This window comes from Bufo gargarizans, chromosome 4 (genome assembly GCF_014858855.1).
Source record: "Bufo gargarizans isolate SCDJY-AF-19 chromosome 4, ASM1485885v1, whole genome shotgun sequence".
In the NCBI taxonomy this organism is placed as follows: domain Eukaryota; kingdom Metazoa; phylum Chordata; class Amphibia; order Anura; family Bufonidae; genus Bufo; species Bufo gargarizans.
Window position 1 is genome coordinate 479,723,326 of NC_058083.1, and position 25,407 is coordinate 479,748,732.

General features: G+C 45.6%; 1 protein-coding gene across 4 annotated transcripts in view; it reads right to left on the reverse strand.

Annotated features, from left to right (window-relative positions):
- The window catches only part of HYOU1 (hypoxia up-regulated 1), a 47,839-nt gene that overhangs the window by 11,338 nt on the left and 11,094 nt on the right, over positions 1-25,407 (reverse strand). For all 4 annotated transcript variants that reach the window (XM_044291467.1, XM_044291468.1, XM_044291466.1 and 1 more), the window contains exons 3-20: positions 23,132-23,225; positions 22,825-22,903; positions 22,263-22,417; positions 21,150-21,226; positions 20,119-20,300; positions 17,442-17,557; positions 15,717-15,903; positions 15,491-15,625; positions 15,026-15,108; positions 14,075-14,207; positions 13,800-13,984; positions 13,573-13,711; positions 12,844-12,904; positions 12,207-12,289; positions 10,362-10,505; positions 9,983-10,164; positions 8,628-8,715; positions 8,402-8,524 (exon numbers count right to left, since the gene is read on the reverse strand). In XM_044291467.1, the coding sequence (XP_044147402.1) occupies positions 8,402-8,524; positions 8,628-8,715; positions 9,983-10,164; positions 10,362-10,505; positions 12,207-12,289; positions 12,844-12,904; positions 13,573-13,711; positions 13,800-13,984; positions 14,075-14,207; positions 15,026-15,108; positions 15,491-15,625; positions 15,717-15,903; positions 17,442-17,557; positions 20,119-20,300; positions 21,150-21,226; positions 22,263-22,417; positions 22,825-22,903; positions 23,132-23,225 (2,246 nt within the window). The remainder of the gene's footprint in view (positions 1-8,401; positions 8,525-8,627; positions 8,716-9,982; positions 10,165-10,361; positions 10,506-12,206; positions 12,290-12,843; positions 12,905-13,572; positions 13,712-13,799; positions 13,985-14,074; positions 14,208-15,025; positions 15,109-15,490; positions 15,626-15,716; positions 15,904-17,441; positions 17,558-20,118; positions 20,301-21,149; positions 21,227-22,262; positions 22,418-22,824; positions 22,904-23,131; positions 23,226-25,407) is intronic.

A 25,407-nucleotide genomic window follows, 5' to 3' on the forward strand; every position in this document is an offset into this window, starting at 1 on the left:
TGGCGGCTGCACCCCAGACTAGCAGACCTCTTTGGCGGCTGCACCCCAGACTAGCAGACCTCTTTGGCGGCTGCACCCCAGACTAGCAGACCTCTTTGGCGGCTGCACCCCAGACTAGCAGACCTCTTTGGCGGCTGCACCCCAGACTAGCAGACCTCTTTGGCGGCTGCACCCCAGACTAGCAGACCTCTTTGGCGCTGCACCCCAGACTAGCAGACCTCTTGGCGGCTGCACCCAGACTAGCAGACCTCTTTGGCGGCTGCACCCCAGACTAGCAGACCTCTTTGGCGGCTGCACCCCAGACTAGCAGACCTCTTTGGCGGCTGCACCCCAGACTAGCAGACCTCTTTGCTGGCTGCACCCCAGACTAGCAGACCTCTTTGCTGGCTGCACCCCAGACTAGCAGACCTCTTTGCTGGCTGCACCCCAGACTAGCAGACCTCTTTGCTGGCTGCACCCCAGACTAGCAGACCTCTTTGCTGGCTGCACCCCAGACTAGCAGACCTCTTTGCTGGCTGCACCCCAGACTAGCAGACCTCTTTGCTGGCTGCACCCCAGACTAGCAGACCTCTTTGCTGGCTGCACCCCAGACTAGCAGACCTCTTTGCTGGCTGCACCCCAGACTAGCAGACCTCTTTGCTGGCTGCACCCCAGACTAGCAGACCTCTTTGCTGGCTGCACCCCAGACTAGCAGACCTCTTTGCTGGCTGCACCCCAGACTAGCAGACCTCTTTGCTGGCTGCACCCCAGACTAGCAGACCTCTTTGCTGGCTGCACCCCAGACTAGCAGACCTCTTTGGCCACCTCGCAAAACAAGTGGCAGCATTAAATCCATCCGCTTCCTTATAACTGCTTGTGTGCGCGCCAGGCTTTTTTTGGTTTCAAGAACATAAATGCTGGAAACACGTTCAATCTCATCTTTCTTAGTGATAAGAGGTGTGGTTTTCTTTCCATCCAAATTGCCAAAATACAGGTAAAACATGAACTTTCGTGACCAGTGGAGGGAACGTAGATTGAGGAGGCACCCCTGTGTTCAATTGTCGTTTGGGCTCCTTGACCCATTAACGCTGCAGTTTCATCTATAGCAATCACATTGCAAAGTTGGTATTTAGAAAAGTCGATGCCAAAGGACTTGAATGCAACTGCTCACTTAACTTCAGCATCTTCCAACTTAAACAGTGCTGTTGATTTTCGGAGACAATTCTTATCGCTAAAGGAAGCCATCCAGCCAGCGTTGTGATGCTTTGAATTCTGGAAATATTTCAAATTGTGTGCCATTGCAAGGGCAAATGCTTGAATATCAGCCCTGCGCACAACCAAAGCCTTTGCTCTCCTGTCAGCAATCCATCCACCGATTATGTCTTCCAGCTCAGGAACTAAAAGGTTGCCGACCTGAACCACACTTGTGCTTCTTTGCATTTCCTCTGTCCACCTGTAGACTGAGGTTATCGTATTCTGCCCGCCATTTTTGGACCATTCGGATGTCCAACTACTTCTCTTTGCAGAAAGCCGTAAGATTCGTGCCCTGGGAGTCCTCCACAATTCCTTTGTACTCAACAGAATAACTTTCTTTTTGCACTCATCTTGTCTGGGGGTACAGATACTCAGGGCAGAGATAGGCCAGCAAACCTGATGTGTAAGGGCTGGCTTATTTATCAGGGATCCAGTGAGAACTGGGTCCAACCTGCACACTGATGCAGAGGAGACTTACTTTCACTTTCTATGTCTCCCTGGACCAGGACCTGACGGGGGGAGCCAACCGTGTTGATGGGGCTGACCGCACCTCTCCGGTCACTTACAGATGCAGCTGTCACGATGGGGCAGATGAGAAGGGCTGCCTGCATCATCTTTACCGCTCCGGTACATAGCCATGCCCATTACTATGGCTTATTTTCGTGGTAGGTCTTATATTGCGCAAATTATTAGAAATCCTGCTACGGCTTATTTTATGGGCATGTCTTATTTTCAGGAAAGCACGAGAGAAAGATTATATATATTATATCTATTATATCTATATTATTCGTGCATGGCATTGGGAGGACACAGCACCATGGGTATATGCCCAGCTGCCACTAGAAACAAAAAAAAAAAAAAGTGTTGGCTCCACCCAGGTGGGCTATACCCCTTCTGCCAGAGCCAAAAGAACTCTAGTTCTAGTGTCCGTAGGAGGCAGACCTGAATCTTTTTTCGCAGGTCATCCTGCTAATTTTATTTTTTCTCTTTTTCTCTACAGGTGGCAGGGGTGGCTCCATCGTGCTGCACCTTAGTTGCCCCCCCTGCGGGCGCGTACTCAGGTACCCGGCGGCCACCCAGTCCCCACGTGACCTGCTTCCGCAGTGGATTTCCGGCGGACCCACGGCTCCCGTGTTGAGTCCGCCGAAGGGGTGGTTATGCTGCGCCTGAAAACAATCGGAAGGAGAGTATGGCGCTCCCCTGCTCCCTTTTCCCCGTTAGGTGTCTTTCCTGACAGCCTGTTGTGACCTGGCCCTTTCCTTGGCTATCATGTTCTGGGGGTCTTCCTGGAGCCTCTGTAATTCGGGGGCTCACTCTCTGGGGGTCATCTCTCCGTGTCCCCTCTCCTGGATCAGGGATCCCTGCATTGGGGGGCGCACCTTTTTTTTTTATGGAGCCTGCCCCTTTAAGACAGCCGATTTCGGCCTTCCCCTACCTCCTTCTCCCATGGCGCTGTGTCCCATCCTCTACTGCCGGAGCAGTCGCGGTCGCCCGCCTCCGGCAGCGTTTTTTTTCACTACAGGCCCCGGCTTTGCTTCGGCCTAGGCCGCGGTTACATGTGGCGGAGCTCCGTCTCTGCCTCCCAGGCTTCCCGGGCTTCTTCTCCTGCGACCCTCCCCTCTGTGGGTGGCGCTCTGGGAGGTCCTTATCTCGCCCAATCCAGCGCCAGCGCGGGCTGCTCTACTCGTCGCCATCTTGCTCTCTCCTGCGATCGGCTTCCTGGGACACAGCACCATTGGTAGCGGTAGGCAGCCTTTTCTGGCTGACTTTTCTTTTCAGGCTCCACCATCCGCCCTCATGTCTCCCTCTGGTCAGGCCCCCACTCCCTCCGCCGCTATTTCCACTCATTACGCCTGCTCTGTGTGTAATAGGAAGTTCCCATGCAGCCAACCTACTTCCCTCTGTGTGCAGTGCCTCAACCCCAGGCCCGCCCAGTCCGCCCCTGCGGCCCCCCCTTTGTCGGTCCTCCCGGAATGGGCTGCTACTCTGTCCCAGGCCATAGATAGCCTTGCCAGCCTCTCCCAGTCCCTGGCGCAGTCCCTGGACAGTCTTCCTGCCCAGATTGCGGCCGCCTCTATTCCCGTTTTCGCACGCGGTCACGCAAGCGACCACGTACGGTCTCGGCTGGGTCCCACTCCTCCTCAGCTACCCCGGATCACTCCCCGGTCAGGTCTGAGTCGGGCGAAATTTCTTCAGCCGCTTCCGCAACTCCTGGGGACTCCTCCGCTTCAGATTCTGAGCGGTGCTCGGCGATGTCGGCAGCCATACAGGATCTCATCAAGGCCGTTCGGGACGCGCTCCATGTGCAGGACGTTCCTTCTTCCTCCTCCCTGGAGTCAGTGTGCTTCCGCCGTTCTAAACTGTCCACGGTGGTCTTCCCGAATCACGAGGATCTGGACGCGCTCCTCGCTAAGGAGTGGCGTCACCCTGATCAGCGCCTCCATCTTACCAAGGCCTCCGATCTCCCTTACCCCTTCTTAGAGGACTCTGTCAATCTCTGGACGGTTCCCCCTCTGGTGGACCCTCAGGTTGCTCGCCTGGCGAAGGCTACTACGCTTCCCCTGGCTGATGCGGCTTCCTTGTCGGATCCCGCTGACAAACGGGTCGACTCCTTGGCCAAGTCTGTTTTCATTGCGGCGGGCGCCGCCATCCGCCCCGCGTTTGCCGCCTCCTGGGTGGCCAAGGCATGCGTCATCTGGGCGAAGCAGCTTCTCCGTGATTTACCTGCAGACTGACCAGGGGGATTTGGCAGTGCTTGCCTCTCAAATTTATCAGGCTTCCAAGTTTCTTTGTGATGCCTCTATGGAATCGGCCCGCCGCTCCGGCCGTGCGGCCGCCAACTCTGTGGCTATCCGCCGCACCATCTGGCTTCATTCTTGGGCGGCGGACTCCGCCTCCAAGAAAGCTCTGATTTCTCTTCCCTTTCTTGGTGGAAAGCTTTTTGGGAAGCGCTTGGAGGAGCTCATTTCGGAGGCCACTGGAGGTAAGAGTTCTCTTCTTCCCCAGAATCAGCCTCGCCGCCGTCGCTTCCCTGGGTCGTCCTCCCGGGTGCAGTCCTTTCGGGCCCCTCCCACCCGATCTGATAAGAAGTCCTCCAGGCCTTCCTTTAAGTCCAAGCCATCTTGGCATGCCAAGCCCAAACCTGCTCGCCCCCAGTCCACTAAGCCTCCTTCCGCATGACTCTAACTCCGTCAAGGTGGGAGGTCGCCTGCTCGCCTTTCGGGATGTCTGGCAGGCAAGTATAGAAGACGCTTGGGTTCTCGAGGTGGTCTCCTCTGGATACAGAATCGAATTCACCGACCTTCCACCCGGTCGGTTCTTCCTGACGTTCCTCCGCCCGGGCCCTCGCAGGGGTTTGCCTGCCTCTAAGGCCACCATCTCTCTCTGGGTTCGATCGGCTGTCAAGAAAGCCTATGTCGCAAGGGGCCGTGCTCCACCTTCCAGGTTGACTGCTCATTCGACTAGGGCAGTTGGGGCTTCCTGGGCGGTGCGTCATCAGGCTTCTGCTGCTCAGGTTTGCCGGGCCGCCACCTGGTCGTCAGTTCACACTTTTTCCAAGTTTTACCATATTCATTCCTTGGCCTCTGCTGACGCCAGCCTGGGGCGTAAGGTTCTACAGGCGACTGTGATTTAGATTGGCAATATGGCGTTCTTCCCTCCCTCAGGGACTGCTTTGGGACGTCCCATGGTGCTGTGTCCCCCAATGCCATCCACCGTAAAATCCTTTTCTTGTAGTAGGCATTGGGGGACACAGATCCCACCCTTTCTGTGCTTTTCTTGTTGGTGGTCCCGGCGTTTGGTTGTGGTTGTCAGGTCTCTCCAGTTTGAGACTTGTTAGCGTTTAATTTTATTTTTTGTTCAGGTGTGGCGCTCCTACTGCTTTTGTACTGACAGTTCTTTTGGCTCTGGCAGAGGGGTATAGCCCACCTGGGTGGAGCCAACACTTTTATGTTTCTAGTGTCAGCTGGGCATATACCCATGGTGCTGTGTCCCCCAATGCCTACTACGAGAAAAGGATTTTACGGCGAGTACAAAAAATCCATTTTTTACTGGTACTATTATCTGGTACATATGATTTTTTGATTGTTCAATATTATACTTTTTTGGGACAAGGTGACCAAGAAATTGCTGTTTTGGCATTTTTTTTTTTTTTTATGGCATCCACTTGAGGGGGTAGGTCATATGATATTTTTTATAGGAGCTGGTCGTTACTTTGGTAGCGATACCCAATTCAGTTTTACCCAAGACAAAGCATTTTTGTAAAATAAAAATCATGTTCTTGTGTCTCCAGTTTTTGGCATCACCTGAGGGGTTAGGTAATTTTTTCATCAAAACTTTTTTTTTATAAAAAAATAAATAAAAATAGCTTGATGAAGTGAAAGGGGCACTTTTATAAAAAATATAAATAAATTATAGTAAAAACACCTTATTATTTTTTTCACTTAATTTTGTGTCCCATACAAGGACTTCAACATTTCAGGGTCTGATCCCCATTTCAGTGTGGTACTATACATGTTGTATTACTGTACGACATTAAGGGTCCAATCACACGTCCGCAGTGTTTTGCGGATCTGCAAATTGCCGGGACGGCACTCCAAATTAAATGCCTATTCTTGTCTACAGCAGAGCCGCGGACCAGAAGTTCGGGGGCCGCAGATGCGGACAGCACACTGTGTGCTGTCCGCATCTTTTCAGTCCCCATTGAAAATGAATGAGTCCACACCCGTTCTGCACAATTGCGGAACAGATCTGGACACAAAGTGTGGACGTCTGAATGGAGCCTTAAACTGTCAGTTTCACACTGACCGTGTGCCTGTGAGACACAGCCAGGCCGGTTACCATGACAGCCATTGGCCCCCTGTCACTGCAGTGTGGGGATTGATGGAGAGGCAAAGGGTGCACAGCTCATGTGCCTGCCCAATCATCATGACATACTAGTGAGTCAGCTTGCAGGAAGTCAGTTCCCGCTGTGATGTACTAGTATGTTGCATGTCGCCAAGGGGATGGAGAGATATTATATATATATATATATATATATATATATATACACACACATATATACACACATATATACATATATACACATACACACACATTCAAAACAACTCCATAAGTTTCTCTCTTTTCAGGCAAAATCCAGAGACTGAACAACACTGCACAAGCAATCAAACATAAGGCAATGTTCATATCACCGTGTACTAGTCCCTTCTTTTTATGCATCAAAAGAACTGAAAAATAAAGGAAAAACAGATCCTGTATTTTAAGAATCAGTTATGCAGTGTTTGTCTGAGATCCATTATTTTAAAAGGGAAAAAGGACTCTTGCATGCAGTACTTTTTTTGTCTAAAACTAGGGATCGACCGATATTGATTTTTTAGGGCCGATACCGATACTTTGAACTTTCAGGCCGATAGCCGATAATTTATACCGATATTCTGGGAATTTTCATTTAAAAAAAATAAAAAAAATTCCTACACAAATCTGCTGAAAATTAATGTTTATTGTTAATGTGTAGTTTTGTTTTTGTAAAAAAATAAATTAATTAATTTCTACTTTATATTTTGGTTATTTATTTTTTTTAACTTTTTGTTTTGCTTGTTTTTTCTAACTTTTAGCCCCCTTAGGGACTAGAACCCTTGTCCTATTCACCCTAATAGATCTCTATCAGGGTGAATAGGAGCTCACACTGTCCCTGCTGCTCTGTGCACACAGCAGCATGGAGCTTACTATGACAGCCAGGGCTTCAATAGCATCCTGGCTGCCATGGTAACCGATCAGAGCCCCAGGATTACACTGCTGGGGCTCCGATCGGAGGAGGAGGGGAGAGGGGATCCTGTGGCCTCTGCCACCAATGATTAATACTGGAGGGGGGGCGCACTGCGCCACCAATGTTTTTAATGTGGGGGGCGCACTGCGCCACCAATGATTAATACTGGGGGGCTTGGGGGGGGCGCACTGCACCAATGAAGTTAAATCTCTCATTTATTCATATACAGGAGGCAGGAGCTGCAGAATGACATAGCCGGCTCCCGACCTCCTATGAGCGGTAGCTACGATCCGCGGCACCTGAGGGGTTAACCGAGGATCGCAGCTACAGCTCATAGAGGCCGGAAGCCGGCTATGTGATCCTGCAGCTCCCGCCTCCTGTTCAATTTGAATGAGAGATTTCTCTTCATTGGTGGCGCAGTGGCCACAGCCCCTCCCCTTCTCTTGTCCCCTGTCCTCCCATTGGCTGCAGCGGCAGCACAGGGGGGAGGAGACACTGCTTCCTTCTCCCCTGTGCTGCTGAGGGAACACGGAGAGCGCTGACAGCAGCGCGATCTGTGTTCCCCATACGCTATCGGAATATCGGCAAAATAAATGCCGATACCGATAACAGTCAAAATCCTCAATATCGGCCGATAATGTCGGTAAAACCGATAATCGGTCGATCCCTATCTAAAACCAAGGATCTCAGATGGTATGGAAATGGCGAAAATGTCTGTCAAATGTGCGTAACGGATGCTTAAAGGGAACCTGTCACCGGGATTTTGTGTATAGAGCTGAGGACATGGGTTGCTAGATGGCCACTAGCACATCCGCAATACCCAGTCCCCATAGCTCGGTGTGCTTATATTGTGTAAAAAAACTAAAACGATTTGATACATATGCAAATTAACCTGAGATGAGTCCTGTCCCTGACTCATCTCATGTACAGGACTCATCTCAGGTTAATTTGCATATGTATCAAATCGGGTTTTTTACACAATAAAAGCACACAGAGCTATGGGGACTGGGCATTGTAGATGTGCTAGCGGCCATCTAGCAACCCATGCCCTCAGTTCTATACCCAAAATCCCGGTGACAGGTTCCCTTTAAAATACAAGATCTGCTTGGAGGAAAGTGGCACAAGGGGAGCAAGCTTCTCACAACTGGGGGATGTTGGAGAATCGTGAGCCTGCATGTGACTGCCAGAGAGACCTAAAAGTCCCCTCATATGAGCTACATGAGCTATGAGACCGGAACAAAGGTCGCACTGAAAGGCAAGTTAAACTGATTTGGTTTTTGTCACATAGATTTTGCTGTAAAAAGATATATTACAAAGGTTCCCTTGTACTATTGATTTATAGTGAGATGACTGTTACTCTTTAACCAGAAGAAACTGTTCTCTCCATTTGTGATGAGGTACCTTAGTGGCTGCTGTATATCCCTCATCTTCTAACCAGGTTGAGGCTTGGCTAAGCTTGAGCAAGATCTCCTCTCTCTGATCTTTTGTAGACACTTTCCGGAACTCATTTTGTTCTAGTTTGTCCTAAGGCAAAAAGTGGACACGGTGTCATGGAAAGACCAGTAACAACCATACATATATGGCTAGTATGAAATCTGCCACTCACAAAACAATTATTAATCAATACCTGGGTCTCAAATATAAAAGCTTCTAAGCTATTTGCAGCTTTTTCTCTCTCATGTTTCTCCAGATCTCGCTCAGTGAGCTCCTGCAGCCTAAAGGCAAGGTGAAAGATTATTAACATTAAGTCGGGGGGCAAAAAAAATAAAATAAAACACAAGAGAAATAAAAAGTACTTGTCCATTCCAATGCATCCCAAGGCCATGGATAATGTGTAGTCAAGACTTATTGCCAATATACTTGGGGACAAATCTGGGTCAACATTTAATAGGATCAGATATAGTGAAACCTTTCCAATAGATCAGATCTTTGAGGAGACCTCCCTCCCCCCCCTTCCCAGACTGGATTTTGCTGTGCCGATATTTTACTGGCCCTTCTCTTCACAAGGACCCATGTTTACTGCCATTTTAAGCGATTGTGTCAGACGTTTTACTGTATTTAAACTACTAAAATCATGATGATGGCTCCTACTGTTTACCCAGACAAAAACACACCGCCTTGGCAGTAACCCAACATTTCAAACAAGTGATCCATCCTTAGATCCCCCTTTAACAGATCACATAGCTATTCCACAATCACAGTAATTGCCCAACACATCTAAAATGAAAACACTTTGCAATAGGTTTGGATTAAAACGCCCAATTATTTTGTGTCTACAGCTTCTACACAAAGCAGTGTGTCAGTAAGGCCTCATGCACACGGCCGTGTTCCGCGGCCGAGAGCGGACCATAGCAGCCAATGACGCCATGCGCTCATGCTGTCAGGAGGAATCCCTGCCGGGTTTCCACGGTCCGCTCTCGGCCACGGAACACGGCCGTGTGCATGAGGCCTAAGGCTGCAGTCACTTTCCCTTTCACCTGCCCCCATTTTGCCAGCATACACCTGCTAGGTCAGCAAAAGGTAGGGGGCAGAGGAAAGAATATTACTGCAGTGTCCGACTACATATATTCTGCCTATAGTCTGTTACCATGGAGACACAAATTTGAGCTATATTGGTTTTCTTTTAATGAAGCCCCTTTGTTAAAAATGGTTTAATTCCCCAAAATACCACCACGTACCAAGACTGCCTTATTCTTAAGATATTAGCCAACCACTGCGCCCTGTAGCAAATCTGTTTTCATATTTAGTTGCGCTTTGCTATGACCTGCATTGGAGCCTTGTAACGTGGGACGTAGGAAGAGCGTAACAAGTAGCGCGATTAGTGTCACACGATTTGCTGATGTCAGTTCACATCTCACTGCCCTAAAGCACGATGGGACGGTAGACATGACAAACCAGGAAGTAGAATTCAAGCATGGGGATAAGAGAAAACTGCAAATGAGCCACTTTCACATACGACAGATGCCCTTCACATATACTCACTTCTTAACAGATCTCTTCACCTCTTCCTCTGCAAGATCTTGTATATCATTAACGGTCTGCTCTGCTCCTATTTCATCAACAAGTTTCTGCTTCTTAGGAGGAGGTGGTGGTTTTTGGGGCTCTTCTTCCGGTGACTTTGTAGACTCAGCTTCTTTTGTAGTTTCTTCTTTTTCCTTGGAGTCCTGCAGAAACAGCATACATTTAAATAATCCAGCAGTTGATCCAGATTTTGTAAACTCAGTAAACCAGGTGATTTGGAGGAACAGGTGCCTGTCCGGAGGCTGGACAAGAACCTATCAGACGCTTATGGCATATCCTGTGGATATACCAGAACTATCCGCTTTGGAAATGCCTCTATAGGCACATTTTTGCAAGTTACCTTGTTCTCTACTTTTTCACCCTCCTTTTTCTCTTCCATTTTTTTGTCCTCTGCTTTAGTGTCTGAATTAGCTTGCTCACTAGCTGGTGTTGTGGATTCCTGATCATCCTCTTTTGTGGCCTCAGTAGGCACCTCCTCTTCTTCCTGTAAAGAATATAGAAAAATAATTACATTTTAAGGACAAAATAATTCACACTTCCTAATCATTGAATTCATGTGTTTCAGTAAGTCCTATTGCCACAGGTGCATAAAGTCCAGCCCCTAGCCATGCAGTCACCTTTACAGACACTTGTAAAAGAATGGCTCGTTCTAAAGCGATTGCTGCATTCCAGCATGGCCCTGAAATAAGTCACCACTAGTGTTGAGCGAACTTCTGTTTTAAGTTCGGCGTCTAAAGTTCGGCTTCCGGAGAATCCCGACATGGATTCCGAATACCGTTGTGGTCCGTGGTAGCGGAATCAATAATGGCCGAATTTTGATTCCGCTACCACGGACCACAACGGAATTCGGAATCCATATCGGGATTCTCCGCTAACCGGAAGCCGAACTTTAGACGCCGAACTTAAAAACAGAAGTTCGCTCAACACTAGTCACCACTGCCACAAGTCAGTTCATGAAAGGTCTTCCCTCCCTTCCATCACCTGTTAGTGGTATTACTGTAAAGTGGAAGTGTTTAGGAACCACAGCAACTCAGCCACAAAGTGGAGACCACAAAGTTACGGAGCAGGGTATCCGAGTGCTGAGTCACCAACGTTCTACTGACTCCATAATTAGGAAGCCCAGACCTCCTCTGGCATTAAGATCAGCACAAAAACTGTGCCAGGAGCTTCATGACATTGGTTTCCATGGCCGAGCGGCTGCATGCAAGCCTTACATCACCAAGCACAATGCAAAGTGTTCGAAGGAGTTGTGTGAACGCCGCCACAGGATACTGGAGCAGTGGAAACATGTTCTGTGGTATGATTAATCTGGCAGTCTGATGGATGAATCTGGGTTTGAAAAAAACCCAGAAGAACGTTACCTGCCTGACTGCATTGTGCCAAGTGTAAAGTCTGGTGGAGCCGTTTTTCAGGGGTTCGCCTTGGTTGCAGCGAAGGGACATTTTAATTCTTCAGCATACCAAGATATTCTGGACAATCACATGCTGCCAGGGTTGCGAAGGCCCTCTGTGTTCCAGCATGACTTAGAACCACTGCACAAAGCAAGTTCCACAAAAGGTATGATTGGGCGAGTTTGTGATGACTGGCCACACAGTCCCAATCACAACCCCAATCAACACTTTTGGGATGAACTAGAATTGAGATTTGCGAGCAAGGAGGAGCGGGCACAGCTCCACATTAATGCCTTTGGATTTAGAAGGGGATGTCATACAAGCTCTTGAAGGTGTAGGTGTCCCAATACTTCTTTTCAAAAAATGTAGATACAGACGCAATTATTGTCCGAGTTTGTACTTCATTATTTTGGCCTCAGTCCCAGCAATGGACTGCAGCACAGAAGGACATAGTAGAGTACTGTGTATTTCTAAGTCTGTAGTCATAGTTTGGAGAAGGCCCTTTAGGCTGGAATCGCATGATGCAGTTTTTCAGCGAAAGCATTTGAAGGCAAAGGGAAATATAAAGCAAGGACGTATACTTCTCTTCCCTGCCGAATTCATGTTTGATTTTAGTTCAAAAACTGCAAGTGTGTTTTTTTACTTAGATTTGATGTGAAAGGACTTGTCTAGCCTACATAAAGTCCTACTCCTAATCTCAATACAGCATGAAATAGAATAAATACTGTATATTCATCATTTTTGGAAGATGTCCAATCGCTAGATATGGACATGTTTGGGTGATAAAGTCTTACCTGGACACTATCTGTGGCATTTTCCTTACTCTCTGCGGTGGAACTGCCTCCTCCAAATAAACTTGATATAGTATTTCCCAGCTCTGCAGAAAGCAAGGTAATATTTAACATTACAGTACAGTAAAATAAGTAAAAAAAAAACAAAAAACTTTATGACAGAAATATATGCTCCAGTAGAAACAACTCCTTAAAATGAGCTTTAGCCAATCCCTTGACCACATACACTTAACCATTTTAATCTGCTCCTCTTGTTTCATTATATTCTCATATATTGCAAGTGAGGAGTATTTAAAAAAAAAAAACCAAAAAAAAAAACAAACACTAGGATGCAGTGTATCACAAGCCATCTACAAGGAAATGGGTCTGATGTGGAGATGAGCACATTCTCGAATTTTGTTTTGGGTCCTATTCACAAAATTTGTTAAAAAGTTTGATTCTGGAACAAATCACTTCTACCCAAATCAAATATGCCCTGAAATTGGTAGATAACACTCTGGTCTAGAACTTTTATTTTTTCAGGATAGAGACAAACAGAGATAAAGATAATTTTTGGTGAAATTTGGGACGAATTCCGAACCAGTAGAACCCATTCATTCATCATGCATATGATCTAGTCTATGCAGGCAAAGCTTCTTACTTGTCAATGTGGATTCCTGCTCTGGCTTCTCCTCTACTACGGTCTCGAAAACAGCTTCCACCTAAAGGAAATGGGACATTAAAAAAATTACTTAACCAGAAAATATATACCTAGCCTGGCCAGTAGGTGCCTTGGTCTAGTATATATGAGTTACTACAAGTACAGAAACACGCTCATAAAATGGAAAGCGTGATCATCTGGCAACCATGGAACTGCCAAAGTGCCAGATCATAAACCACAAGTATGAAGCACCATGGACTTCAAAAGCCACTGATAATCAACGCAGTTAATCAAGCATGGGATTATTTTTGCTGAAAGTAGGATTATAATTATACCTAGACTCACACTGTCGGAGCAGCATTCTTGTGCACTTTAACCTGCCTATCCCACAGACGACCATGATTAGGTGGTACATATAGCTGTGTGGGCGCCTCCTCGTCATTAGCAGGATGCACACAGAGGTTACTAGGAACAGCACACTATGTGCAGGGTCTGCTCTCCTGAATGTAGATGCCCAATGGCATAGGTAGGTTTAGAGTAGGACCTTCCTGACAGATTACCCTAGCGCAGGTAGACGGGCACAGATGTGTTTTAATCACAATATATTGGCTGAGAGACTCAGATTTTATCATATCAGTGAGGGCTTAGTCCATATATAATGCTTGCATCTATTGTGTTAGTGCATTATTATCAGTTTTCTGTGACTTCTTTTCCATTATGACATCTTACCCTGTCAAGACTGAGTATTCCACTTTCATCCATGTTGAAGTGCGCCTTGATACCTTTTGACTCATAGTCTACGTTCTTCTGAAAACTCTCCCCGACTCCACGGAGTTTAACAGTAGTGAGGTTCAGTGATCCAAAAATCCTGAAGTGACAAAAGTGACATGTTTATTGTGGCCACACAAGACCTTTCTACAGAACTAGTTAACACTCTGAAGACTGAGATTACTGACTTCAGATCCTCAGCGTCCAGGAAGCTCAGGTCTCCATAATTAATGTTGAATTCAAAGTCATCATTGTATCGATTGAAGGTGATCACTTTGCGCTGCGGGTACGGTGCCAGCCTCTGGAAGAGAATTCTCTTATTGTGCTTCAAGCTTTTTACGTTTTCTTCCTCCACTTCTCGGGTAAACTCCACCTGAAAGGTACAAGATATAATTTTAACCAAACATTATTCCCTCTCCAATTATACATGACTACTCGCAACATGCCAGGTTGGAAATCTTACCTGTATTGGAAAAACTGCAGCGTCTCGGACCACAAATGGCTTCACTTTAAATGCTTTACTCAGAGCAGCCGCCTGGTAAACGGCCCCCATTGAGGCAGCTTCATCTGCATTTATGTTCTTTCCAAGCTCCTCTCTGTGACAAAATTGGGAATTACAAAGACTAATTACATCAGTTACATAAGGTTAAATAAATAGCATGGTTTCAGAACTTCTGGAGGTTGTCCTACTTAGGCAGAGTTGCCCTATATCCTGCCATCAACTGCTTTTCCCCAAGGCGTGGTAGTGAAGCGCTAGAGAAACTAAAGAACTGATCCCATGGTTTTCTATGGGATCATTTCTCTCATCAAGAGCATTGTGACCCCGGATAGAAAAATGCAGCATATGTTTCTGTCCAGCTCTAAGTTTTGGGACTGGTGCACAAAAATGTTATCAGTTGTGTTAAGCTCAGGCATAAAACCACTGCTGGGACACAACTGATGTATGCTAACTCAGCCTAAAGGCTGCATCAGTTTTTTGTGCAAAGCACAGATACCGGCCGTGTGCATCCCGCATTTTGTGGAATGGAGCGTCCTTCTCCATGACAGAAATTCCTATTCTTGTCCGCAAATACAGACAAGAATAAGACATGTTCTATCTTTTTTGCGGGGCCACGGAACAGAAGTAAGGATGTAATCTACATCTTATGCAGCCCCATTGAAATGAAAGGGTCCACATCAGATCCACAAAATTGTGAAATGGATGCGGACAGAAAAATACAGTCGTGTGAAAGTGCACAAAGACTTTCCCTATATCCCTACATAAAAATAGGGCCACATCCCAACGATAACATCTGATCACTCAGTCATCATGATAACCCACAGCTATTAAAAGAACAGGCTTCATTACAAAAAAGGGGTCAACTTTGCGAGACAACCTCTCAGAAAAGGAAATTTTGGCTTGCATCATACTCACTTGCCCACAGCTTTAAGCAGTAGCTCTTGAACTTTGGGGATACGAGTGCTGCCTCCCACTATGATGACCTGATCAATTTCATCCTATTACCAAAAAAATAATATATTTACCCCCAGCCAATCAGCTGTTTGAAGAGAATGCAGCCTTGTCTTCACGGTCTACCTGCTTGCCATCACATCCTCCGACCTCATTCACTTCAATGGGAAGGAGCAGTTACATTCAGTTTGCTCCTTCCTACTGAAGTGAATGGGGATGGAGGAGCTGCAGTTATACCTGCTCACTGCTACAATGTCGGCGGCAGGCAGGCAAACGGGGAAGAGAAGGCAACGCTCACACAAGCTGTGCGTTCTTGTTAAACAGCGCATCGACGTCAATCTGATATTGGTGACCTATGCTGAAGATAGGTCATCAATATAGGAAACGGGACAACCCCTTTTAAGTATGCTGCCCATGTACTGTTCTCACCATTTTCATCTCGGCACTACTCAAAGCTTTCTGCACGGGAGAAGAAACCCTTTCAAAGAGATCGCCACACAGCTCCTCTAAATCTTGACGAGTTACTTTGGATTTAAAGTCGATGTCATCCATAAGCCCCTCAATCTGTATACAAAGAAAACATTGGATGTGTGAATACAATAAAGGATTGTGTCCTCCCAGTTATTAGGGTTTCTGTATTACACGAGTATTGTACCTGTGCCATGTGATCATTGTTGGCACTCAGGATGGTCTTAACACGATTTGCCTCCTTGAGGAGTTTAGCCATGGCCCTGGGGTTCTCTCGAATGTCCTTCCTGGACTTCTTTTGTTCGTTGAAAAGCTTGGCCAAGCGGTCCCGAAGCCTCAGGTCTACCTCCAAGCCACCAAGAGATCGGTCAAATCTGGATTGGATACGAAAAATAATGTAAGCAAGGAAAAATAAAAAATAATAGATGTGAGATTTGCACCTTAGGCACATTTGTATTCCTTGAGCTCTCCAGGATTAGAAAAAAATTTAACTTTTTCCAAAAACAGCACCACACTTGTCCACAGGATGGATGCGATATTGCAGCTCGGCCCAACTTGATGGTGCCAAGCCATAATACTGGACACAATCATGGGCAGGTGTGGTGCAGTTTCTGGAAGAAGACAGGCATCGAATCCTAAAAGACTCCTTTAAATGGATTTTTCCACAAACATCTATCACTTATGTACAGGAGAGGTGATAAATATCTGAACTCTAAGGGCCCTTACCAATCACATGTATGGAGATCCTGAGGCCCTCATGCCTCCTCTCGACTGCAGTGAGGAAAAACTCAATATCTACGGGGCTGACAGACATCTACAGGTGAAACTCCAAAAATTTGAATATCGTGCAAAAGTCCATTTATTTCAGTAATGCTAGTGTCACACTCTAGTCAGCTAATGAATCCATAACCCCTGAGCAAAGGGGACCTGAGATTGTGATTGGGGTTTTCACAAGCTGTAAGCCATAATCATCCAAATTAAATGCAACATCTCATATGTTAGTTTCACCTTTCAAGTTGCATTACTGAAATAAATGAACTTTGCACAATATTCAAATTTGGAGTTTCACCTGTAAGTATAGTGGTCGGCTGTTCCAGATAGTCCCATAAAAATAAAAAATAAATGAATGGATAGAGTGACATGACCACAGCTTTAACCAAACAACTGCATTGAGAAAGAATAGAGGGCTTGGGACCCTTGGTGGAGCCCCCAAGGATCAGACATTCATCTCTCGGGTGGATAGGTGATAAATGTAATTTGTGGGAGAACCCCTTTAACTTTTATAGCTAGAAGACACTAATCAGAAATAAAGCAGTAAATGGCAGAGGGGAACTGAAGTCAGAACGGATCCCATAGGTTTCTACGAGATTCTTGTGATACATCCCGATGCCCCAGTTGTGATGCCAGATAGAAATACACTGCATGCTCAGTTATTCTGTCCAGCGCCATCAGCATACGGACCCCGGATCTGTGCACCGACATGCAGGACATAAATAAGTTGTGTCCGGCTCCCAGCTTCAAGTAGCTGGGCAGACCCGATCTATGTGAAGCGGGCTTTAGCCATACGATTTGGATCCCGCTGATGGGTCACATTGTGTATGGGCAAAATAGCGGGACCAGCACTCGGGCCTTGAATAAACCCATAAATCTTTTATTTCAAATATTTTTATAAAAAGTCCAAAAATGGCACACAGCAGGACATTTTCCAACACCAGTCAACGTGTTTCAAACTGTGCCCAATCCTTATTCATGACAAAACAAATGAATCCCTTTTGTATTTAAAAAAAAATAAAATGCACTCACAGGTGCAGCCTAAAGCACAATTCGGCAGGTGACATATCATTCCGTTATATTATGACAATTCGTTACTGAATTCTTGCACATTTTATTTGCAGGACAACTCATTTCTTACCCAACACCTCGAATTTGAAGCTGTGGCTGGATGCCGGACTCTTTAGTCTTCGTGGTCTGATAAGTCACAATCGTGCATGTTGTACTCCTCGATCCCATATCATAGAACATTATGTTCTGTAACACAAAAGACAGATATACAATTTAAAACATGGAGAGGGGAGCTTTGGAGATCTGTCCACAGGGTGCAGTGCTGCATGGCCATTGCTGTTACTGTGGTGCTGGGCCTTTGGGGTGGTGTGGCCCAGTGCAAGAAGGCTTAGCCTGGCAGGAGGTGTGCTGTTGGGTCTTACTGCCTGCAGGCGCTGTGCCAATTTACTGTAGGGACACGCTTAAACCCACCTGTGACCTGGTGAATGGGTCTGTGCATTTTGATCAACACAAAGGGGGTCATTTACAAACAGATATATGCTACTTTTTGGCGTATATATGTCACAGATAGAGGCGCGCAAGCAGGCTGTCTCATTTAATCATTTTCTATGCCTGCAAGCAAGGAAGCTGGCATAGATTTAAACAGGACCATCCATCGCCAGCTAAAGGGGTATTAAGACCAGCGTCTTAATAAATGACTCCCATAGTGCCTTGTGTTCATGTTTTTAAATTATGCATAGCAGATTAAAAAAAAAAAAAAAAAAATATTTATATTTATATATATATATATATATATATATATATATATATATATATATATATATATATATATATATATATATATATTTTTTTTTTTTATTACACACATACTTGGGATTATTTAGCCTATTTGAATGGGTTGTCTACGGACAAATGATTATAGTGTCATGTATTCTGTATCTGACTCAATGTCAGACAACTTTATTGATTATTAAATGGTTTTTATAAAATAAAAATGTTAAAAACAAACAATTACTGATATATATATATATATATATATATATATATCTATCTCTATCTATCAGTAATTGTTTGTTTTTAACATTTTATAAAAACCATTTAATAAATCAATAAATCTTTGAGAAAGGCTTCATGTTGGAGCCGAAACGTTGCGTAACCACTGGGTGAATAAACAGCTCTTTTTTTCACCTTACTGGAGTACTGCTCTGTTTTTCATTGATATTATCCTGGGACGCTATTCCCACTGGAGCTTGCACCCAATCTCCAAATAAATATATTCCAAGGCTGGTGCTGCCATTTATTATAAATTATATATATTTATTTTTTCCAGGCCTATATAGGAGGGAGGCAGTGGGCAACCTTAAAGAGGACCTTTCACCAATTATGACACTGAACTAAGTATGCAGACATGTAGAGCGGCGCCCGGGGATCTCACTGCACTTACTATTATCCCTGGGCCAGCGCTACAGCAGAACAAGGGCAGCCTACCATAACTTTGTGACCGGAGATACCGGAGGACATAGCGGGAGAACGGAGCGGCGCCCAGTGATAATAGTAAGTGCAGTAAGATCCCCGGGCGCCGCTCTACATGTCTGTATTCTTAGTTCACAATGTCATAATTGGAGAAAGGTCCTCTTTAAGAGTGATTTTTCTCAAATTCCCTAAATACAGCATATTACAAAAACCACCCCCATCTCTGCCCCTACATATCAGAAAAATAAATAAAAATAAAATGAAGGTTACAGTTAAAGAGGACCTTTCATCAATTTAAATTTAATGAAATAACACTTCTACCTAATAGTGCGGCATCCACCGATGTTTCCTTTTGTTTTTTTCTCCCAAATCGACCCCCGAATTCATTAATAGCCCCGATTCTTCTGCCGCCTCATATGTAATTGAGACGGACTTTTGTATGGGGCGTTGCTAAAGATTTTGCTGTGGCCGTGAGTGCTATTCTCCCTGGCCGAGAGACGAGCGCTGCGATTGGGGAACATCAGTGGATGCCGCACTATTAGGTAGGAGTGTTATTTCATTAAATTTAAATTGATGAAAGGTCCTCTTTAAGGCTGTATTACACTGGCAGATAGCCTGCCAGATCGCTAATGAGTGTTCATAGTAACGATCAATAGCAACTGCCCATTACCCGATTTGCTTGTCTATCGAGCAATCCAGATTTTTAAACTATTGTTTGCTGGCAGCAGATCGTGCCGTCTAATGACGATCAGCTCCCAGCAAAGAGTCAGCATGGGAAACAATGGCATTAGCGATCGCTACTCCCCATACTGTGGAGGAGATCGCTGCATGTAATAGCAGCAGTCTACTCCTCTAGAGAGCAAGCATTCCCTCCTGACAATAGTCAGCCGCATTGTTAAATGTAATACAGCCCTTACACTTTAGAGAGGTTCTTCGGGCAGGATAGGTCAATATCAGATCGTCAGGGGGTCAGACAACCCCGCCGATCAGCTGTTTGAGCAGACTGCTTTGCTGCATCCCTTATCTCTTCCTACTCTGCTTCTGTATGTCATGGGACAGCAGCAGCTAACAGGAAGAGACGGCACATGCACACTGCACGTGCCGTCTCCCCGTACAGCTAACTGGCAGTGGTGCCAGGAGTGGGACCCCCGCCGATCTGATATTGATGACCCATCATGAAGACAGGTCATCAATATGAAAAAGCCCAGACAACCCCTTTAAGAGACAACAGGTGAAACATTACTTTGATGGGAATCAATGCAATTTTTTGTAAAAATATCTGGTCCACACACTGTTCATACCAAAGTGTGAAAGTAGAAAGCTTGCAAACAAACCTGCGCGGTTGAGTTAATATCATTTCTTCGGAAAACGCCGTAGTTCAGAGCCACAGCAGTGTTATCATTGATAAGCTGAAGCACTTTCAGACCAGCTAGTTTGGCAGCTTGGAGAACAGATCTGCGTTCTGCCTGATTAAAGAAGGCTGGGACGGTAATCACTATATCCTTAATGGTTTGCTCTAAAAATTGAAGAGGAGAAATAAATGAAAGTGAGTGTGCATAATAAATATATATTTTTTTTTTAACAAGATTACAGTAACAGTCAAAAAGAAACAGAACTGGACATAAATATTGCAAGTGTGATCGGAGGCTCAGCCTCAGGTTTTCTTTACCCTATGATTAAAGGGGTTCCCTTGAACTCAGCGCAGGGCAGCCATTCAGGCCCCAGGAGCACAGCCCTCCTGGGAAAAGACCTCACAGATGCTGTATTTGCAATTGACAACAGCATCTGAGGAGTTCGCAGTCCATGATCGGAGTAATCGCCGGTCACAGACTTTGCCTCCAGGCGTCTGCTGTGTAAACAGCAGAAAACCAAATCTCTATGGCACCCATACAGATCCACCCAACTTAAACTGTACATGTATGGTGACGGCCAGGGAGTCGTGTCATCTGAGAGATCGGTAGCATAGCGCTAGGATATGCCAATGTCACATGGGTGGACCAATCTCTAGAACGGGGCACCCAAGGTGTACAAGAGCGATCCGCACAAGTGTGGCCATCTCTATTCACTTCTATGGGAGTTCTGAGCATTGGCTCAGATATTTTCACCTACAGAGGTGAATGGACACTTCGCTGCACGTGCACTTTCTATCCTATAGGATTTCCAGAATCAGACGAACAAGCTCACTCAGCTATTATTGGGAGCTTCCACAGAAGTGAATGGAGAGCACGCCGACATGTGACCCGTTCTAGAGATTGGTGCGCTTATTTGACATTGGTGACATATTCTAGCGATGTGCCACCAGTGTTTTAGATGATAATAAATATCCCACATAGATCTACTACTAATGCACCCATTTAATAGGTACCTGCAAATTCTTCAGCCAGAATTCTGGAGTAATTCAGCATCATGGCCAGCAATTCCTCCGGGGTGTAAGTCAGCTCTCTGGAACCACACAGTCAAAAGAAGGATCAGAACAAGCAATTCTATGCACAGACACATAAAACCCTACTCTTATGAGACTACTAACAGCCTGTGCAGCTGTCACGGCTTGCTGGGGGTTGTAGTTTCCCTACAGCAGAAGCAGGAACATACAGGCAATGGTACTATACAGTAATTAAACCAGATTAAAGCAAATGTCCAGTCATGGGCTAAAGAAATAATATGCAGGTCAGCACTCCTAGGGGACGATCTCTCTCTTTGGGTTTTAGCTTTGCTCCATCATGGAAGAGCTGTGATCTGTGACTACAGCTTATCTGCAGGGAGTCTGAGGTAGTCTTAGACACGCCTCCTGTCCCCTCATTGGCAGGCTGCTGCTCTCCCGCCCCCTTAAGCTCCACCTTCTGAGACTGGAGGTAGAATCACAAGTCTATCACATCCTCACCAGGTAGTCAGTGCATGGAGTGTCGGGTATAGATTTTTATTACAGTGGGGGTGACACGATTACAACGTAGACTAATACGCACCAGTGAAAAAAAAAAAAAAAAAAAAAAAAAAAAAAAAAAAAAAGAATTGTCAGAACGGTTGCACATACACGAATCTGAGGCTCAGTCAGGGGGAGCCAACAACATGGGCATCACATCATATGGACGGTCGTTTGAATGCGCCCTAAGGCCCAGCGAAGCGGGTGTCACACTGCGCAGCACCCAGCCGGACGTTCCAGCACCGACTGGGTCGCATAGCATATTGATTTATGATGCTATGTAAACCTTAGAGGTCTGGATTGTTTTGGATAACACTGACATAATACTGTCAGTGTTTTCCAATACATTCCAGAACTGTAAGGGTTACAAAGCATCATAAAATCGATATAATGCTATGCGACCCCGGCAGTGCTGGAAGGTCAGGTCGGGTGCTGCGCCGCAAGTCCGCAGCGCGACACCCGCTCGTCTGAAAGGAGCCTAATGCTATGTTTTACATCTTAACGGTTCATTAATATATAGCTATAGTGGAGTGCAGTGCGTGCAGTAATAAAGCTTACTCTGAAAGCTTCAAAAGAACCGTGCCCCGCTCTTCATCCTTCACAACATTGTACTCTGGGAACCGGTTTCTAAAACTCTCAACTTGTGGGTTCTCTGCCCGCTTCCCTAACAAGTCCTGAAAGTACCGCATTGTCACCTTGGGATTCTTCGCTGCCTGTGGAGAGACAATAACAATAAGAAGTCAGATGGTCCGATGAAACTTGAAGAGCTAGTCCAGAGGGGGAAAAGGGACAGAATGGGTTACAAAATAAGAACCATTATTTATCTCACCGATCCACCAATGTTTACCGAAAGCCTGTCCTGGTCTCAACGCACAGGAAATAGCAGGAAAGGCCCGCTCCGCCAATCACTGGCCACAGCGGGGACCGACCTCAGTCAGTGACTGTCTGAGAGGGTGTTTTCGAACATTTCCTGTGCGGGGACCTGGTAAGCGCAAGAACAGCAGCAGCCGGGAATGGGTAAGGAGTAATTTATTTTTTTTACTTAATTTTGTCCGTTTTTTTTCCCCCTGCCATAAAGGTGGTTAAAAAGACACTTACAGAAAGGCTAGAAGGAACTTACCATCCCTACAGCATTGTCCCCAAAGAGACGCTCATTGTCTTTCAAAGCAACGGCACACGGCGTTTTTCTCCTCGACTCCCTGAAAAATATAATGACCAAACACATCAGACTACAAGTCTCACATCTGTGAAGAACCAGCTCTGGCGATGCACTGAGTCAGCAAGGAAGGCTTGGAGAATTCAGCTGAAGTGTGAATGCAGCTCTTGATGATTGTACATTGCTGTGACAGAAATGAAACACTAATGCCAGGGAGGACATGTTATCCATTGCAATCAGAGGGAGGGACTTTTTGACCTGCAAGACTTACTTGTTCAAAACAATTTCCATAGGAACTCCGGGTTTCACGATTGCAATTTTCATCCATTCAGAGCCCATATCAACAGACATGACGGCCACAGACTCTGCAAGGAGAAGATAATCATGTGGTCAGATAATCATTTTGGAAAAAAAAGTCTACATCGTGTATGGCCTAACCCTTAAAGAGCACTTTGCAGGATCAACCCGTTAGATAATGTATACTACCTGTTAAGGTTGATCCTGCTGATTAAACAGATACCGGTAAATTGGTACCAGTATCCTAGAGTGTAAAAAAAAATGACTTAGTCTTTATGTAAATTAGGGCTTCAGTGCAACAAGGGGAGTGGTCAACAATGGAAAGCTGAGGTGCACAGAGGGGCTAGTCCCCATTCTTCAGTGCACCAACTCCCTCATTTGCATAAAGAATAAAAAAGTCTTTTCTTGGGAGCAAAGCAATCGATTTTCACAAGACAGGCATCATTTTATTAAGCAGGTTCAACCCCATCACCAAACGAGATTTGCCATCAATAGTAACATTCTGGAATACCCCTTTAAAAGGGAGTCTGTCAGCAGTTTGAGAGCAGGATAAACGAACCTCATGTGGAGATTTATTATCAGGAGGAGTGCGAGTGTGTAGTTTTATCCTGCCAGGTTTTGCTCTTGCAAGTGCCCAGCAGGCGGAGCCTCACTGTGACGTGCCCTCTGCAATGAGCGTCTTCACAGCCGAACCCCCATCAGTGACCCCTTTAGAGGTCTCCTGGTTGGTTGCTACAGCTGTCACTCACAGCAGAGGGGCGGGGCTGTGAAGCAGCTCAATGCAGAGAGCACAGCCTTCTGGGTCCTTGCAGAAGCAGAATCTAGCAAAGTAAAAGGTTCATATTCACACTACTCCCGATAATGAAAAAATGCACAAAAAGTATGTGTCCCCTGAACCCCTACCTAGTGCTGTAAGCAGTTTAAAAAAAAAATGCTCTAATTAAGCAGTTGTTTACACGGTGGATTCCCTGCGTGGAACCCGCCTTCCGCTGCTATTAATGGGAATTCACACTGCCATTTATTTCTTTTGGCGCAGATCCTGGTCTCCATGCTGATTAGCCCCACTGAACAAGGCCAACCTGAGGCGAGATCCACAGCATTAAAACTGCAAAACCAAGGCAGAAATTAGAGGGTCAGCCTCAGATCCCTGATTTCATAGCAACTCATTCACCAAAGCGTCCATAAAAGCAGTGAACGAGGCAAAGAGGTCACATTTGCCAACGTCTGCTCATGTACTTGAACGTCTCAGCAACTACCACTCCAAAATAACGCCTTCATCGCAGATCAGATCTCCATTTGCAATGCAGAGAAGCGTGATCCATTGTCCCCGGTAAGCGGATATTTCATCCTGGGGAGAGGTCGACACAAAGTGGAGAGAGGACTGCCACGATCACTACTTTTAACCCCTTTCAGGACCACACTATTTTTGGTCTTTAGGACGTAGCAATGTCACTTTTCAAGACATATAACACTTATTTTCCGTCAACCCAGTTGTATGACATTGTTGTTGTTTTTTTTCTTTTGTGGAATTTGCATTTCAGTTATTTAACTTTTATTAACACTTTTTAGTGCAACCCCACCAATATTGTTTGCACTATAAGGCCTCTTTCACACGAGTGTGACGGATTGGCTCTAGATGCGTTCAGGGTGCGGTCAGTGAAATTTGCACCATTTTTCAAGCAAGTTCAGTCAGTTTTGTCTGCGATTGTGTTCAGTTTTTTCCGCGCGGGTGCAATCCGTTTTTCACGCGCGTAAAACTGAAGGTTTACAAACAACATCTCCTAGCAACCATCAGTGAAAAACGCATCGCACCCGCACTTGCTTCCGGATGAAATTAGTTTTTCACTGAAGCCCCATTCACTTCTATGGGGCCAGGGTTGCGTGAAAAACGCAGAATATAGAACATGCTGAGGAAGATCATGTATGGGTCAGGATTCAGTGCGGTGCCATGTGTCACACTTTTATTAACGCTTTCTGTGTTCAATGTGAGGTTCTCTGGGCTAGTTTTCTTACGTTTTGCTTCTTTTGCACCATAATTTCAATTTTAAAACATACTTTGTTTTTGTGCTGCCATACAGGACAAGCTTTAGTTTGGTACCGTTTTGGGATACATAAAATTATTTTATCACTTTTTAACGAGCTCGCATTACAGCCATCTGAATGCGGCCAGAAAGAGAAAACGCTGAGTTTTATTCCGTTGGTAAAGACGACTGCAGAACATATATTGTGCCAGATGGGTATATTAATCCT